General features: G+C 39.9%; 1 protein-coding gene across 9 annotated transcripts in view; it reads right to left on the bottom strand.

The window, feature by feature from the left end:
* Window positions 1–17,077, bottom strand: part of CHD2 (chromodomain helicase DNA binding protein 2) — a 128,296-nt gene that overhangs the window by 61,548 nt on the left and 49,671 nt on the right. For all 9 annotated transcript variants that reach the window (XR_006273593.1, XR_006273592.1, XR_006273594.1 and 6 more), the window contains 9 exons: window positions 16,087–16,220; window positions 15,166–15,391; window positions 13,743–13,843; window positions 12,816–12,860; window positions 12,490–12,668; window positions 10,431–10,555; window positions 6,906–7,122; window positions 4,917–5,006; window positions 3,875–4,065 (listed from right to left, as the gene is read on the bottom strand). Coding sequence is in view for 6 of the 9 variants with exons in the window: in XM_043490039.1 (XP_043345974.1) it covers window positions 3,875–4,065; window positions 4,917–5,006; window positions 6,906–7,122; window positions 10,431–10,555; window positions 12,490–12,668; window positions 12,816–12,860; window positions 13,743–13,843; window positions 15,166–15,391; window positions 16,087–16,220 (1,308 nt within the window). In the remaining 3 variants the exon portion in view is untranslated. The remainder of the gene's footprint in view (window positions 1–3,874; window positions 4,066–4,916; window positions 5,007–6,905; window positions 7,123–10,430; window positions 10,556–12,489; window positions 12,669–12,815; window positions 12,861–13,742; window positions 13,844–15,165; window positions 15,392–16,086; window positions 16,221–17,077) is intronic.

Raw genomic sequence — 17,077 nt, 5'->3', positions numbered from 1 at the left:
CAGGTGGCTAAAGTCTTGGCATTTCAGCTTCAACCTCAGTTGAACAGAAGAACAGCACGTGACAAAATCCAACACAACTCAAGAGTTTGTAAAAACTCTTCAAAAACCAGGAACACAAGAAAATTTCCTCATCCTTATAAAGGGTACCTAACAAAAATTCTGTAACATCCTACTCCCACCAATTCTACTCAACATGAAAGTTCTAGCCAATACAGTAAGACAAGAAATAAAAGGCATCTACCTACACTGGAGAAATGAGGTACTACAGCCTTTACTTAGAGATGTGAGTCTATATAAAGAACTTCAATCTAGACCACTTTTAAAAAAATTAAAAACCTCTTCAACTCATAAAGGGTGCTACCTGGTGGAGTAGAAGGATGTGCACACATCTTTTCCTGTGAGAACACCAAAATCGCAACTAGTTGTTGAACAACCATTGATAGGAATATGTTGGAACACAACAAAAAAAGATACCCCACGTCCAAGGACAAAGGAGAATAAGGCAAACGATTTAACTTAAAAATGGGTGAAAGACTGAACAGGCATATCACCAAAGATACGCTAATGGCTAATGAACACTTGAAAAGATGTTCAACATTAGTCATTATAGAAATGCAAGTTGAAACACAATGAGATATCACTACCCACCAGAATGGCTAGAATCCAAAACACTGACAATACACCAAGTATCAGTGGATAGACAGAAATGAAAAAACTCAAACATTTCTGATGGGAATGTAAAATGGTACAGTCTCTTTGGAAAACAGGTGGTAGCTTCTTAAGAAGTTAAATATATACTTTATGAACAACCGAGCAATTCCACTCCCACGTATCTAGTCATTAACAAAATAGCCCCAAACTGAAGCAACCTAAACATCCATCAACTGGTAACTGGGTATGTATAGAATGAAATATCACTCCATAATAAGAGAATAACTCCTAATAAATTCTAACATGGGCGAATCTCAAAATTATTATGCTAAGTAAAAAAACCCAAAAACAAAAGATTACTTATTAGGATTCTATTTAGATGAAATTTTTAGAAAAGGTACATCTCTAGAGATGAAAACTGTTTAGTGATTGCCTAAGGCTAGAAGTTGAAGCAGAGATGAACTACAAACAGGCAAGAAGGAACTTTTTTTGGTAAAGAACATATTGTAAAGGTAGACTGTGGTGATGGCTGCACAATTCTATAATTTACTAAAAAAAAAAAAAGAAACTGATTTGTATACTTAAAATGGTACATTCTATGGTTGTTGTTGCTGTTCAGTCATCCAGTTGTGTCTGACTCTTTGCAACGCCGTGGACTGCAGCACACCAGGCCTCCCTGTCCCTCGCCATCTCCCGTACCACATTCTATGGTACGTACATTATATTCCAAAAGGCTATTTCCTCAGGCCATCCAAAACATGCCTTGCTCAGTTTACAGCACAGAGTAAGCACTCAAGTCTTCTCCAAATTAAAAGAAAAAAAAAAATGTGGAGCATTTATCTGTTAATTTGACAATTCTTAACTGAACTGTTTACTGCATGCCATGTATTATTCTAGTTCTGTGGACCACAGATGAATAAGTAAACAAGATCCCTGCTACTTCTGAATGCATAATTTAATGGCATGGGATTAGTGAGGAAATAAATGGGGGGGGGGGGAAAGGTGCCATATAGAAAATGAAACGGGGTATAGAAAATAAGCATGTCTGATAAGGAACTTCAGGTTCGCTGGTCATATAAGCTAAGGCAAAGATATTAATAAGTGACTTCCCATCTGAAGATGAGGAGAAAGAACATTTCAGACAAAAAGAATAGCAGTGCTTTATCTCTGACAGAAGAGGCAAGAATATACAACGGGAAAAAGACAGTCTCTTCAACAAGCGGTGTTGGAAGAAGTGGACACCTCTGCAAAAGAATGAAATTAGAATACTTCCTAACACCACACACAAAGATAAACCTGAAATGGATTAAAGACCTAAATGTAAGACCAGAAACTGTAAAACTCTTAGAAGAAAACATAGGCAGAACACTGTATGACATAAATCATAGCAAGATCCTTTATGACCCACCTCCTAGAATCATGTAAATAAAAACAAAATAATTAAATTGGACCTAATTAAACTTAAAAGCTTTTGCACAGCAAAGGAAACTATAATCAAAGTGAAAAGACAACCCTCAGAATAGGAGAAAATAATAGCAAATGAAACAAATGACAAAGAATTAATTTCCAAAATACACAAGCAGCTCAGACAATACTCAATACTGGAAAAACAAACAACCCAATCAAAAAGTGGACAGAAAGATCGGAACAGACATTTCTCCAAAGATATACACATGGCCAATAAACCTATGATGAGATGCTCAACATCGCTCATTATCAGAGAAATGCAAATCAAAACAACAATGAGGTATCACTTCACCACAGACAGAATGGCCATCATCAAAAAATCCACAAACAAGTACTGGAGAGGGTGTGGAGAAAAGGGGACACTCTTGCACTGCTGGTGGGAATGTAAACTGATACAGCCACTATAGAAGACAGTACGAGGATTCCTTTAAAAACTAGGAATAAAACCACCACCTGACCCAGCAATATCACTTCTAGGCATATACCCTGAGGAAACCCAAAACTGAAAAAGATACACGTACCCCAGTGTTCACTGCAGCACTATTTACAATAGCCAAGACACGGAAGCAACCTGGATGTCCATCAACAGATGGATAAAGAAGCTGTGGTACATAGACACCATGGCCATAAAAAGGAATACATTTGAGTCAATTCTAATGAGGTGGATGAACCTAGAGCCTACTGTAGAGTGAAGTAAGTCAGAAAGAGAAAAACAAATATCGTATAGTAACACATATACAGGGAATCTAGAAGGAAGGTACCGACGAACCTGTTCGCAGAGCAGCAATGGAGATGCAGACACACAGAACAGACTTATGGACAAGGGTGGGGGAGGAAGGAGAGGGTGGAATGAGTGGAGAGAGCAGCAGGGAAGCATATACAGGAACATACGTAAATAGATGGCCAATGGGAATGTGCTGCCTGACTCAGGGAACTCAGACTGGGGCTCTGTGTAACCTAGAGCGGGGAATGGGCAAGAGGTGGGAGGGAGACTCAAGAGGGAGGGGACATATGTACACCTATGGTTAATTCATGTTGATGTATGACAAAAATCAAACCAACACTGTAAACCAATTATCAAACAATTAAAAACAATAAAAAAAGAAAAAAAGAAAAGGCTTGTTAAAGGAACCAAAAGATGGCCAGAATGGCTGGAGCACAATCAGTGGTGGAGAAAATGCTAAGATGGATCAGACTAAGTAGGATATTCCACATTAGGGTAACAATTTAGATTTCAAGTATCATCAAACACCATTGGATAATTTTAAGTTTTATGAAATGGGCATACCATCTCTCCCACAAAAATCTTTTCAGTAAAGACATCCCACAATTCTTTAATAAGGTAATTTTAACAAATCTGAAGTTGATGCTTTTATTATCAAAAGCTTAGATTTAAGTTATTTTATTGTCAGATTGTATACCTTGTATACTCCATTCCAATTACACTGATGACCTTATAGCTACTGGGAGAAGGTCTGAAATGTTTTCTACGTAAATTATTTCCTCCAAAGCACTAAATGATTCAAATGCTTGGCAGACAATATGCTTTCCTCCTTAACAGACTGATTTCTGAGCTTTCTATCATTTGTTATAAAACATTTCACACTTTAATTGCTGCCTCAGTTCAATGCTTTGCTTTCCCCAAACCATGCCATCTGTTTTCCCTAAGGTCTGCTAAAAAAAAAAAAAAAAAATTAAAAAGCATTGGCATTTCAGACATTCTAGCATCTTTTGAAATACATAGGAAGGAGCTTACTTCTCAGGCATAATAAAGTGCAGCAAGGACCAGAGCTCTTTGAGGGAATTCTGAAGAGGGGTCCCCGTAATCAGGAGCCTATGGTTGGACTTGAAATCAATCAGAGTTTTATACAATAAAGAGTCATCATTCTTCAACCGATGGGCTTCATCCACTCCCAGAAAGGCCCAGTTAATACTGCCCAGCACAGTCTAAAGTAAAAACAAAACAGAAGGAGCCACCAGGTCAGAAGGGAACCCAAAAATACTTTCAAGTGTTAATTATCTCTGTACAAATACCATCACAAAGGTTTACATAGAAACATTTACTCTTCACTGACTTAAAAGTATATAAGACTCTTCTGTTTATTCTGTTAGTTGCCAGATTGGTGTTTACTCAAAAGAGCAGGTCATCCTCTAAAACGTACAGGGGGTCTTTTAGGTATTGCTGCATGCCTCAAAGCAAAAAACAAAAACTGGTATGCTGGGCAAAAACAACACAAAAACAAAAACTCATGATTTTGCAGTCCCTCCTTAATTAAGATTCTTCTCTGCCTATTCTCCATCCCAACCCTGAAGCACAGAAACACCAAGAGCCACCAAGCTGTATTTGTTTACACCTATCATCATCAATGGGATCACTTGGCACATACATTTCATTGTAATGGTAGAAAGGAGATAATTTAAAGAGCTTCATTTTTCTGTCCTCTTCACAGAGACCATTCACAACATCTGTTCTGGAGAAGTGCTTAACAATAAGATGGCAAATGCCTGAGAGGCACTCAAGACCAGCTTCCAGCGACTGACCAGAATCTCCTATCAGTTGCGGGCCTCAATACTCTTTCATCCCGTCTTATTCAACTGACTTAGGTGACCCAAGGTCCCCTTCAACTGTAAGGTTCTGGGTTTTTTTTTTTTTTAATATATAACCTTATTTTCTTCATGGATTTTCTGTTCTTCATTTGTTTGCTTTTTTAAATAAAAACAGAAAAATAACATGGCAAGGGGGAGGCAAAGACCACACCATTTGGACAAGTCACACTCTTGGGTTACCAATTACACACCTTATCTTTTAAGAGGATCTCATATGTTGTTATAAGCGCATTGAACTTTAGCCTTTTGGTTTGAGAGTGAATCCATTCATATTCTCGTATCTATAAGAGAAAATAGAAATTAAGACACAATTTCTACTTTAAGCTTTCTATATCACCACAAAGTCTTCTGACAGATGCAACAAAATATGCCAAATAAAAAATTAAATCTAATTAGAACTTAATGAATACCTTATACATTCTATACTGATCTAAGCAACCAAAGCACAGAGCAATACAAGTTAGAATTAAAAGATCTATTACTAAAAAAAAAAAAAAGATCTATTACTGAGCAGCAAAAACTTTATTGCCAGAATTCAAATAGTCTTCTCTCCCTATTCCCCCACCCCCACCCAATAAAGTACATTTGAGAAAAAAATGCATTTCATGAGCAATTAAACCCTGGTGACTTGAACTTATCTAGAGATCTTCCAGCATGAGAATTTTCTTAAGGAAATATAATTTGATTATTCTTTGGGTAGGGCATACTTTTATTAGTAAATAAAACAAATTCCAACTTCTGATTTGGCCAGAAATTTCATTAATCATATAGCAGTAAGATGTGGCCCCCAAGAAGGAAAGGGAGGCTTACAGGATAAAAATACAACCTAGTAAGAATGAAAATAACATCAATGCAGAGAAACATAAAAACTAACACATTCATACAAAAGTATAAAGTATATAACTGGACACCCAGCAAGCACAATGGCCCATGACAAAGCTACTACAGTTTGGTTATCAGGTTAGGAATGGAAAATGGGTCAAGGAGAGCTTGAGAAAATCACCATCAAGTGGGAAGGAAGAACAGAGAAAAGGAGTACTGGGAAGAAAAGAAAATGTCCCTGACTCCACAATTATTTAGGGTTCATTTTCTTTGCCCTCACCTTTCAGTGCAGTAGTGTTTGAAGCAATTCTACATAATCTAGATTTTCTTTTTTAATGGTTAACGGATGGATTAACAAACCGAGGAACTATTATGTACTTAGAAACTCAAAATTAGAGCAATGAAATCTGCCAGAGTTTAGGTTAGGCAATTTTAATGAAACTATCTGATAAAAATAAACTTGAATTAGCACAATAATACATGGTGAGAATGTCTCTCTAAAAGGTTTTAGGATTCCCAGTGGCTTGCTCTGATTATAAGCAACTCCCTAGAAACAGTTTATTCCAACATGCAACCAGTGGTGAAAAAGCCCAGGTCTGGGATTGGACACATCCTTGTCCCTACCCCAGCTCTGCCACAGTCCAGCTGGCCTGAGGACAAGTGTTAACCTGTTAATTTTCTTCATCAGTTGATTGGAAAGAATATCATCTACTTTAAAGATCATCATAAGGATTATAGGTAATATATATGAAGTACCCAGCACAGGGCCTAGCACATAGTACCTTAAAAAATGTTACTCGTTATCAAGAAAAGACCTGTCAAACAAAAATAAACTTAAGCCCGTGTGTTCCAAGTTCCTGATGCTCAAGTTAACTTTGGTATCAAACAAATACTTCTCATGTCTGCTGCTCTGAAATAGCTCACTGTCCTTTTATTCCTTTCTTATAAGTTATACAACTGTCCCATTTTTTAAAAGTTAGGAAACAAATTCTAAGAACTAAATTATTTTCAGTAATATCTCTGTCAAATACTATTAACATTTCATAAGGCATAAACTACCACATAATCCTTTGTAAATAAAGTGGTCTTGAAAGTACAGAGGAAAGAAGAAAAACTTAATACTGCAATCCAACTAGGAAAGATTCCCATTCATGTATTGCTGCTGTTTTTCTTTACAAAGCAAGCATACGTTTTTACGACTATCAAAATTGTATTTTTGTGATACAGAAATCTCCCAGTATCAGGGGCATAGCACAGTGTCAGAATCACAATTTTACTAAAGACTATCATAGCTTTAGGTCAATTTCCAAAATACATTTATAACACAGATTCTATGCCAACTCTTTTTGTTTACACACCGTATTTCTGCTCATCAGGTCACCTATGTAAACCACTACGTTAATCTCTGGTGCCCAGATTTCAAACTCCCTCTGCCATGAGGTGAGGGTGGATAAAGGGACGACTATAAGAAAGGGGCCATACAGCTGGTGCTGGTGGAACAGGTAGGAGAGGAACGATATGGTCTGGATGGTCTTTCCTAGGCCCATTTCATCAGCAAGGATTACACTGTTACTTCTGCAGAAAGAAAAAGATAAGAACAAAAAGATCATCAGTTCACACACAAAAAACAGAACAGTACGTGCAAACAGCAGAGGCATCAAGGCCTCACGATATTCCTCAGCAAGACATGGGTTTTGAGCCTCAAATGTCTTTCCCCTCCTCTGCAATCAAGTCTCCTACGTCAGAAGACAGCAAGGTAACAAGTAATCTAAGTATATCGAGGTCCGGATTACTCCAAGAACCGGTTTAGATCACGTCCTTTATCTTGCATTTTGGTCTGTTCCAGCTACCTCTTGTAACAGAAGGCAGGTTTGTAAGTGGTGTACACAAGCACATGACCTGGGCTCCATCAATACAGAAAGCAGAGGCAGATGGGCTACCCCACTGCTGGTGAGCCCTACAGCCTGACAGTCACGGGCCCTTGTTCACACCACCCACCCGTTCCACTGCCTGCCACTGGGCTGTCTAATGCTATAATCACTACTCTCCAGACCTACATGCCGCAGGCACACAAGAGCTTGTTTTAAACGTACTGGTATCCAGCAGGGGTAGGCTGCAGATCAGATCTCTGAATCCCACCCCAGACCTGCTGAATCGGAATATCTGGAAAAGGGCTCAGAACCCTGTATTGTTAACAAGCACTTCTGGATACACTGTAGTATGAGTATACTCCTTGGACCACACTTTGAGAAACACGGCTCTCGAGACAGGCAGGATTTCAATAGGGTGCTAACAGGAAAGGACTGTCCAGATACTAGGAAAAAACTTTAATCAATTTGAGCTAATTTAAACTTAAAAAAATAGCCAGAGTTAGGAAGTATGTTCTGGAAATAGAAAAGAGTCCATGTGGCACGAAACCAGGGATGCATATATGCCATAATTTTGAAAATATATGCCATAGGTTGAAAATATAAAAAGGTTCTTGGAAATCAGGCCGTGGGAGATTTACGTATGTATAATACACACTTAATCGGTGGACCAGAGAGAACAAAAACTAATATTCAAGTTAAAGACAACTAATTGATTAGAAAAACAAGACATTTAATTCACTAAGAAGACATCTCTTTGAGTGATTTCCCTCTTATTGCTCTCACCTTTTCACACCACTGGGGAGGAAACAGGGTTAGTTTTCTCCAACATTTCCTCTCCCTAGCAAACTGCCACTGTCCATTTATACACATGAAAGGACGTTTGGATTGATCTGCCTGTTTTTCTGGAACTAGACCAAAACAGCATGTTACATAATGCAAGGTTCCCACAACCAGGGCCCAGTAGCTAACTGGACCTTTCTCAGCTGATTCTCAATTAATGAGTTTAAAGACTCTACAGGGTGTGATTCATTCTCTTAGGTGGGCTCCTAAGAGCCCTGAAGTGTAAAGCAAGAGGGTTAGTTACACAACTTCTAAGGCTCCACTTAGCTTATAATGTCCTTTAGGAAGGTCACATCTCACTATTCCCTGAAACAAAAATAATTTTCCAGCAATAGAGAACAGTAGTTACCTCAGACTTCCATTCTCAAAGAAATCAAACCTCCTCAAGATCTCTGTTTCTCACACTGAATGTTAAATATTATATAAATTTTAACAAGACAAAAAATAGATGGCTCAACTGGGAAAGTCACATACATAAATGCATCTCTGTAAAGAAAAGCCATCTTTTCAGCATTGAGAAAAGAAGTTCACATATCTTTGCTTCCAAGCTGTAGTCTAATTCTGAAATAAGAATTCTTGCTTTGCCACAAAATACTGACAAATTTAAGAGTTTACATCTGGGGAAGGAATGTGCAGACAACGTCAGGTACTTCCCCTCCCTCCACCTCTGTGCCGCCATAATGGTGCACACGAGTGTGCTGGCTGGCGCTCCAAGACCACCACCGACGCGGAGAAGAGAGGCAAGCGCCAGGCGCCCATCTATCAGACCACGCTCCAGAGTCCCTCTCAGGTTTCTAACCATGATGATGAAGCACGGTCACGCTGGCAAGTTTGAAATCATCCATGATCACCGGGCTGCAAAAATTGTCAAGAACCTCACAGGCAGGCTACGTAAGTTTGGAGTGACCAGCCCCAGATTTGATGTGCAACTGAAAGACCTAGAAAAATGGCAGAATGACCCGCTCCCATCTCGTCAGTCTGGTTTCATTGTACCAACAACCTCAGTGGGCATCATGGACCACGAAGAAGCAAGATGAAAACACAGGAGGGGAAACCTTTGGATTCTTTTTCAAGGGATATAATACATATATGCAAATAAAACGCCTTGAGGGGGTTTAAAAAGGTACTTTTCACCCTGCATGTTCTATGAGGACAGGGAAATCCTGTCTTGTCTTGCTTCACTATTAAATTCTCAAGGCCTAAATGGGTTCCTAACACACAGTAACTAGGGAATACTTGAACCTGCAATGTACAGTCTCAAAGTACCTTTAAACCTCATTGTCTCATCTCTCTTTCTTCTTTTTTCCCGAGACTATGGTAATCTGATTACAAAAACTGAAGGATAATTTCACAAGTTCAACTGTCAGAAAACTTTCTCTAAATGGGATGGCCTGTATAGCAATTGGGGAGCAGGGGAATCACAAGACTATTTAGCACCAGTATGTAAATTAGAGATCTTCTCTCATCTTAGAACAATTCCTTCCACACCAAAGATTTGGGCAAATTACCTTGCTATTTGTGCTCACGAATAACATAGTATGACGCAGGTCGCTGTCTATTACCCTCCCAATAACTAACCAACAAAGCACTTTTTGCTTCAGGCTAAAGTGGTAATTACACATACAGGAAAAGTCCCATAAGTGATTTCTCTTAATCATATATATATATATATATGTGTGTGTGTCATATATATATATATACACACACACACTCACACACACATATATATATACACACACACATATATATATATGAATCTTTTTTTCTATAATATACAATGGACTTCCCTTGTGCTCAGTGGTAAGAATCCACTTGCCAATCCAGGAGACATGCGTTTGATCTCTGGGTCAGGATGATCCCCAGGAGAAGGAAATGGCAACCCACTCCAGTATTCTAGAAAATCCCATGGATAGAAGAGCCTGGTGGGCTACGGTCCATGGTATCCCAAAAGAGTCGGACACGACATAGTGACAAAGAACAATAATATACAATGGGGCTTCCCTGGTGGCTCAGATGGTAAAGAATCTGCCTGCAACGCAAAAGACCCAAGTTCAATCCCTCGGTTGGGAAGATCCCCTGAAGAAGGGAATAAAAAGGAGTAATTCTTTGCATCTAACAATCCTAAACAGCCAGAAACAGTAGAGAAAACATCAGACATAGTCTTCTACGTACTTGCACCAGGAGTGAGCAAGCCAGTTGAGACCTTCCAGCTGATAATCTCGGAGCTCCAGATTCTCTCCTCCTAAATATGCCGGCTGTTTCTTTAAAGCCACAAATCGTGGTCTCTGCTTCAGGGCCTGAAATGCAGAATGGAACAAAGACCAGGTGTGAAGAAAACCTTCTTCCTGTTCATCTATTAAAATGCTAGCCATGATTTCTGCGCTCTACACTAAACCATAAGAATTGACATTTCACATCTGTATCACCAACCACACCCAACCCACCATGAGTTCCTGCATCGTTGTCTACATCCCCAAAGCCAGACTGCGGCCCGAGATTATGTTAGTTATCGCTCCCTTCCTGAAGTAAGTGCGTGAACATCATTAAACAGCACTCACTCTGCATCACCTCTACAGTAGGGCAGTGAGTCACCTATTTTCCTCTTGGCATTACCTTACTCTATCAACAGCACAGAACAATGCCTCTGGGAAAGTCTGTCTATGCCACCATAACAGTATTTGTAAATGCTGAAATGCAGCCCACCTCCCTTGAAGCCCCAACCCTGTGAGTCCGGCTTTCTGAAGGAAAAGATGCTGCTCTCACCTCCAGAGGTGTGAAGGTTTGGCAGTCTAGTAAAACCATGTCTCCACGGTTTGCACAAAACGTGGATTCTACGGCCAAATCAGTTTGGGAAGCACTGGGTTAAAAAGTTATATACATCCCATGGCTTGTGACTCTTCAGAGTCTACCATGCTTGTGGATGCCGTGAGCTTACAGGAGAAGCTCATAGGAGTGCGTCCCAAAGTGATTTGCCCACAAAAGCCTTTTTTGCAGGGAGCATTTCTCTGGATATGAGCACTCTCTGGAATGAGTGCCCTATTAAGAAGTGTTTGATAAGGTAATTATTGTTTGTTTCAGTTCTCCTCTGTGAGCAGCTGGCAGTCAATAGAATCAGATGCCTCACTCGCACCCACTGGAAACCAGCGGTCCGCTCCTGCCAAGTCTCCTCACAAAGCTTCTCCCGTCTGACCCCTCAACCGCTGCTACTTCCCTCATCCTCACACCAACTGTCCCTTCAGGGGCTTATTCTACATCTTCCTGGTCGGACCTTCTGGCTTTAACTACTTACTCTGGAGTCTCCAACACACAGTCATTAGATTAAGCTTTCTAAATGAAATACTATTTCTGTCCTGCTGCTCTGCTCAAGAGGGTAGGCTTATCAATACCCACAGGATAAAGTCAACATATCCTTCTAGGTATTCAAGACATACACACTTTGATTTGTCAATATCACCTCGCTCTTCCAACCCCGAGGCCTGGTGGTTCCCCAACTACATTATAAGAACATCCTTCTCTTAGTATCTTTCACAGAGGGCAATAACCTGGGCCCTTTTATCTTATCTAACCAGCTCAATCCATTCTTCAAGCGTAGGGCAGTTCATGTACCACAACTTCCTCTAGTTTTAAAACCCCTTCAATGGTCCCTGTGGCTCACTGACTTCTACCTCTGGACGTATCATCACACTCACTGACCTTCAGTGACGCACTGCTTTTCACAGGTACAGGTTTGGTGCCACGAATCTGAATGACAGCCTCTTGGACAAAGAGGCCATGTCTTACATGCACTTTTATTACTGAGGACCCAAGCATTCCACTTTATACAGGGAATAAATAGCAACAAAAGACAAGGATCTGTGCAGCCAGTGCAGCAAATAAGAGATCCTGACAGATCCTTGTCTTTTATAGAATACAGAGACACTTCCCTTTCCCACCACTTCTCTTTAAAGTGCTTTAATTCTTTCAAGGAGTCTCCACAATATCTCTGAACTAGATATATCTAATTGTGTAAATAATAAGATGAAATGAGTTGGTAAAGCCATTATACAACACGTCCTCCTCTCCTGTTTTAATGATTCTCCTTTGATACCAAGATGAGGTCACCTTCCAGTTCAACATGAGAATCGTCATTTACTTCTGTAGTCTTTTCTCTTCCCAACATCTATGTGTGTGACCAGACCCTTTCAGCAGTACACCTTTCCCCTGAAAACTCAAAAGCCAGCAGTCAGCACACCTTGCATTCCCTTGTGGGGATGGTTTTTGAGTTGTTGCGACTGTGGAAGCTGTCAATGCAGCTCTGGAATTTCTTTCCGATCAGGGCTTCGTCTTCCCAGCTGCACTCTGAATAGGGCAGTCCCATCCACTTGCATAGATACTCAGGTTCGTTGGAAGGGGCCGGCTTCCGACTATGAGCTATTTCACATACAAAAATTTACAGATCAGCAACTGCCAATTAAAGGAGAGGGGTGACATTCTGTTTTATGTGTAACCAAGGCAACACCACGTGGCAAAGCATGAATTGCTCTTAGACAATATTTATAAAAAAGATCTCTCACTTACCTGGAAAGTCTGTTTGACCCAGTGTAGATTTGCTTGTCTTCACAGCTAAATAAATGGAAAATTAGGTAAGTTATCACAAAACCAAGAATACAGTGACATTTTAGGTCCTGTGAGGAAGAGTACAAATATACTCTATCTCACATCTTAAAAACATAAAACAGAGACAGCCGTGTTCTTCTCACGACCCCCTCTGGCCCCATTTCTCTGTCTCCCCCCTCCGCCTGCAGCCCCACCACCCCATGGATTCATCTCCCCAGTGCCAGGCCTACTGCCAAGCTGAAGGACCAAGTCCCAGTCCTCCTCGACTGGCAACGCTACCTGCTGCCCAAGCTCCGTGAGTCTCCTGGTGTTTGACACGCCTGCCCCTGGCTGCCATCTCACTGGCGGGCCTTTCTCACTCTCCTCTGCCGGTTTCTTCCCGACTTCCAAAAGCTGGCATGCCCTCAGACTGCTCTCACCATGTATATATACATTTCTTAATGATCTCATTAAACCGTAGGGTTTACATACTATGTACACACAGATAAATTCTCAAGTTTCAATCTCCAGCTAAGACCGAGTTCTAAACTCCAGATTCACCCACTCTGCAGCCTTCACAATACTATCCACTTAGATGACTGCAAAGTACATCAAACTGACAGACTAAGCTCTTGACTTCTCTCCCCTTAGTCTTGCTATTTCAGTAAATGGTACCTCCAATCTCCTGTTTGCTCAGGTCAAGAATCCTGGCACCACCCTTGCCACCTCTGTTGTCCCCCACCTCCAAACCCACCAGCAAGGCTTGTTAGCTTTTCCTTCAAGATAAATCTAGGCATCTGACTATTCTCCAAAACATGCATTTTTTAATATCTATACATTACTCCCAAAAGAGAAAGCTCTTTTATTCCTGAACTTCAACACTGCTTAAACGAGCTTCCCTGTACTTACCTATTACTCTTTCTACGATCTGATACTGTTTGTTCAGCTCCGAGGCCAGCTCTTGTTGGCAGTTGAAATATTCCACATCTTCAGGAGAAACCTTCCCTAACCTGGCCAGAAGTCAAACAGGAAAAATACATGCTAATTAGATCTGGAGAACCCGTACTCATCTATCAATGCAAAGTCAAAACAGTAAAGGAAACTTAGTCTTTACTTTCTTATGTCCCTTTAGTAATCTTGTACTAATAATTAGGCCAGAGATTTTAAGAAAAACATGTAAGACTTGTAGAAAACACTGAAACCTCAGACTTAAAGGACATACCAGCTGTTCTTGCTGATGTGGCCTGTTTATAAAGAAACCTAAAAATAAATATTTTGTGTGATGAATTCATGTGATCTGTGATAAATTCATATATCTTAACAGACAAGGTCAATAAAACTCAGATTTATAAGATGTCTTTTTTTAATATATGATGGGCTTTAGGAGTGATTAAATGTGACATTTTTAGGAAACAAATTATTCTCAGTTATAAAACAACACCAGCAACTTGAAATTAAATACCACTGTAACTTTCAAGGACTTTCAAAATTCTAGTAACTGCTCTCCAAACTACCCATACCTCAGAGATGTATATTTTTGTTTTTGACTCAAAGGAAAAAAGTATCTGATTTACTGAAATAGCATATTCTGCACAGTAATAAAACAGGAACTGGAACCCATTTGTCCCTAATTCCTAACACTAAATAACCTGATCACATGATACTGAAACATGTGTCCCCGGGGGAACTTACACTTCGTATTTATTAGTCAGTTTAGGGGTGTATGTAGTGTGGCCCCACATTTCTCATACAACCTGACACGTTCAAACCTGTAAGTAAGCTAAAAGCCACGAGGTGATCCCAGTTTCAGAACACTCCTGTCACCTCATTTCTGTAAACTGTAAAACCAAGATCAGTTTTAAGTATACCATACCCCGGAGAGTTCTCTAGCACACCAAACTCCTGACACCCAGGCCACGCCAGCACAACCAAAGAAAGTACCAAGTGCTTAGGACGTGAGCCGTGGACTCAGGCTGCGGGAGCCCCAGTTTGGAGCCCGCAGAGCTGCTCTGCAGCTCACTCTGCCAACAAATAACACTGTACAAATGTCACAGGCTTACTGTGAGGACTGATGACGAGATCAGGTCTGAAAAACGCCCCATAAACTAGTTGTTATTATTAAACTCTACAGACTTCCTGGCTATACATAAAAATATGTATTATCGTCAGGTCACAGTTTTATAAAAGGTAACCATGGATGCTTCCACGTTCATTCAGGTGACAGAAGCAAAATTTGATGTTCTAGACAGTCATGTTCTCCATGGACTATCTAAAAACCCTCCCTTCCCCCAGGCTGCAAATGTATTTCTTTTATCCAGGACAGGTAATGTACCATTGCTTGATTTCATCCTCTTTCTTCTTGAAGTTCTCTAGTTTTTTTAGACCCTTCACTTTTTGTTGCTGTAAGGACTCTTCACTCTCCCATGTGCTGTGGATATATGACCAGCCCTTCCACTTGATGAGGTACTGGACTTCGCCTTCGTCCTTTTCAGGGTCAAAGTCGCTACTAGGGTCTCCATTAGCTTCGACTGCATACACAGTAGTAGAAGCTCCAGTGGCTGCAAACAGATTCAGTTAAATTTTAAGAAGTCTATGAAACCAGACCCTGAAAAGCTTCCCAAATACACAGCTGTCTAAAGAGTCTCTTTTTGGATGAAGTACCAAAATCCTTTGTCTTCAAATATGCAGAAATTCACAAACAATACAGAATGAACATGCCCAGCAATTTCAAATGTTTTCAAGATGCAAACCCAATTTTTCCCATCTAAACATTCTAAAATGTGCTGGTGAAATCAAAGAAATCTTTGTGTTCAAACACAATAAAAATGGAACAGCAACATCCTTTTGTTTTGGTCCCTACTAACTCAGGCTAAATACATAAAATTTGGGCCTTTCTGAGCAGAGAGAAAAAGTAATTTGCCAGCTTCCAGCGGCAGGGGAGTGGCAGCAGGGACCACGTCTAGCCGCAAAGGTGGCAAGAAGCCCCTGAAGCAGGCTAGGGAGACGGACAAGGAAGCAGCAGCATTCAAGCAGCAACAAAAGAGAAGCAGAAGTAACTCAAGGAGCTAAAAGCTAAGGCCACAGGGAAGGGCCCCTGGTCACAGGTGGAATTAAGAAAGTCAGAAAAAAGTAAGCTGTTCCTTGTGCCTGAGGCAACAATGATCCTTAAATCCATTCCTACTTAAACATTTGCATTCCCTGCATAAACACGTGTTGCCATCTATAGCAAGAATGAAGTACTGTCTTTGCATACCTCCTTTCTTTCCCAGCCTTGAATCTAAGACCTTTTCAATAGTTTCACTATTATCCTGCTGTTCATCAACTCCTTCTCCAGTCATTTCAATGAGGTCATCTGAGTCAGTCTCAAAGTCATCGTCTTCTTTATAACTGCATGAGGAATAATGCCGAATAAATAAGAAACTCTCTTTTCAGATCCAAAATCACCATACATAAGATCATTAGGACAACTCTTTTGGCTCCAACTTGATGTTTTGCAGATCAGCCACGATAAAGTGGGCTCAAAGTTCATCTTTTGTTCCTGCTTAAAGTATCACTGCATGTTCATAGATAGCTGCAGGAAGGCTAACTCATATTTCAAAATAAAAACTGACTAAAATGATTTTTGTAAGCAAGACACAGAAAACTACAAGGACATTCTTATGTTTTCACTTAAGGACATCATTACTATGTATAAACAAGGAAACAACTACAAAGAAAGAAAATGCATAATGAAAAAAAATGCCTAATGAAAAAATTGGTTCTAAGATTAATGCATCAACCCTGCATTTTGTCTCCCAATAACAAGAATACAAAATTTAAGTCTTCAAGTCACTGAGCATGCTTCCTGGTACGAAAAATATTAAAACATAACCTTCCACCATATATTATGCTAACAACGAAGGGTTTAGGAGTTACAGAAGAGAAAAACACAATGCTGGATGCAGTACAGCCAGCTGTAGGAGGAAACAGTGCTAAGCTACACATTCATACATTCAAAGCCTAGTCTTAGCTTTCAAATTATTAACTGGATTCATTGAACAGGTGATTAATAACTTCAGGATTCAGGTTCACCATCTTTAAGTAAACCAAAAGAAAACTATGTACCCTCTAAAATGAAATTAAATGCCCTCTGACTGGTATAAAGTAAATTATGTATGTTTTGTATCATTTCCTTTATTTCATTTTCTATTAATGCTTCATACACTATCATAACCTTGATAAGATTATTACATCCAAGTAACATT

Source organism: Cervus canadensis, chromosome 17 (genome assembly GCF_019320065.1).
Source record: "Cervus canadensis isolate Bull #8, Minnesota chromosome 17, ASM1932006v1, whole genome shotgun sequence".
Taxonomy (NCBI): domain Eukaryota; kingdom Metazoa; phylum Chordata; class Mammalia; order Artiodactyla; family Cervidae; genus Cervus; species Cervus canadensis.
Note: the sequence above shows the minus strand (reverse complement) of the source record. Positions and strands in the feature narration are given on the sequence as shown.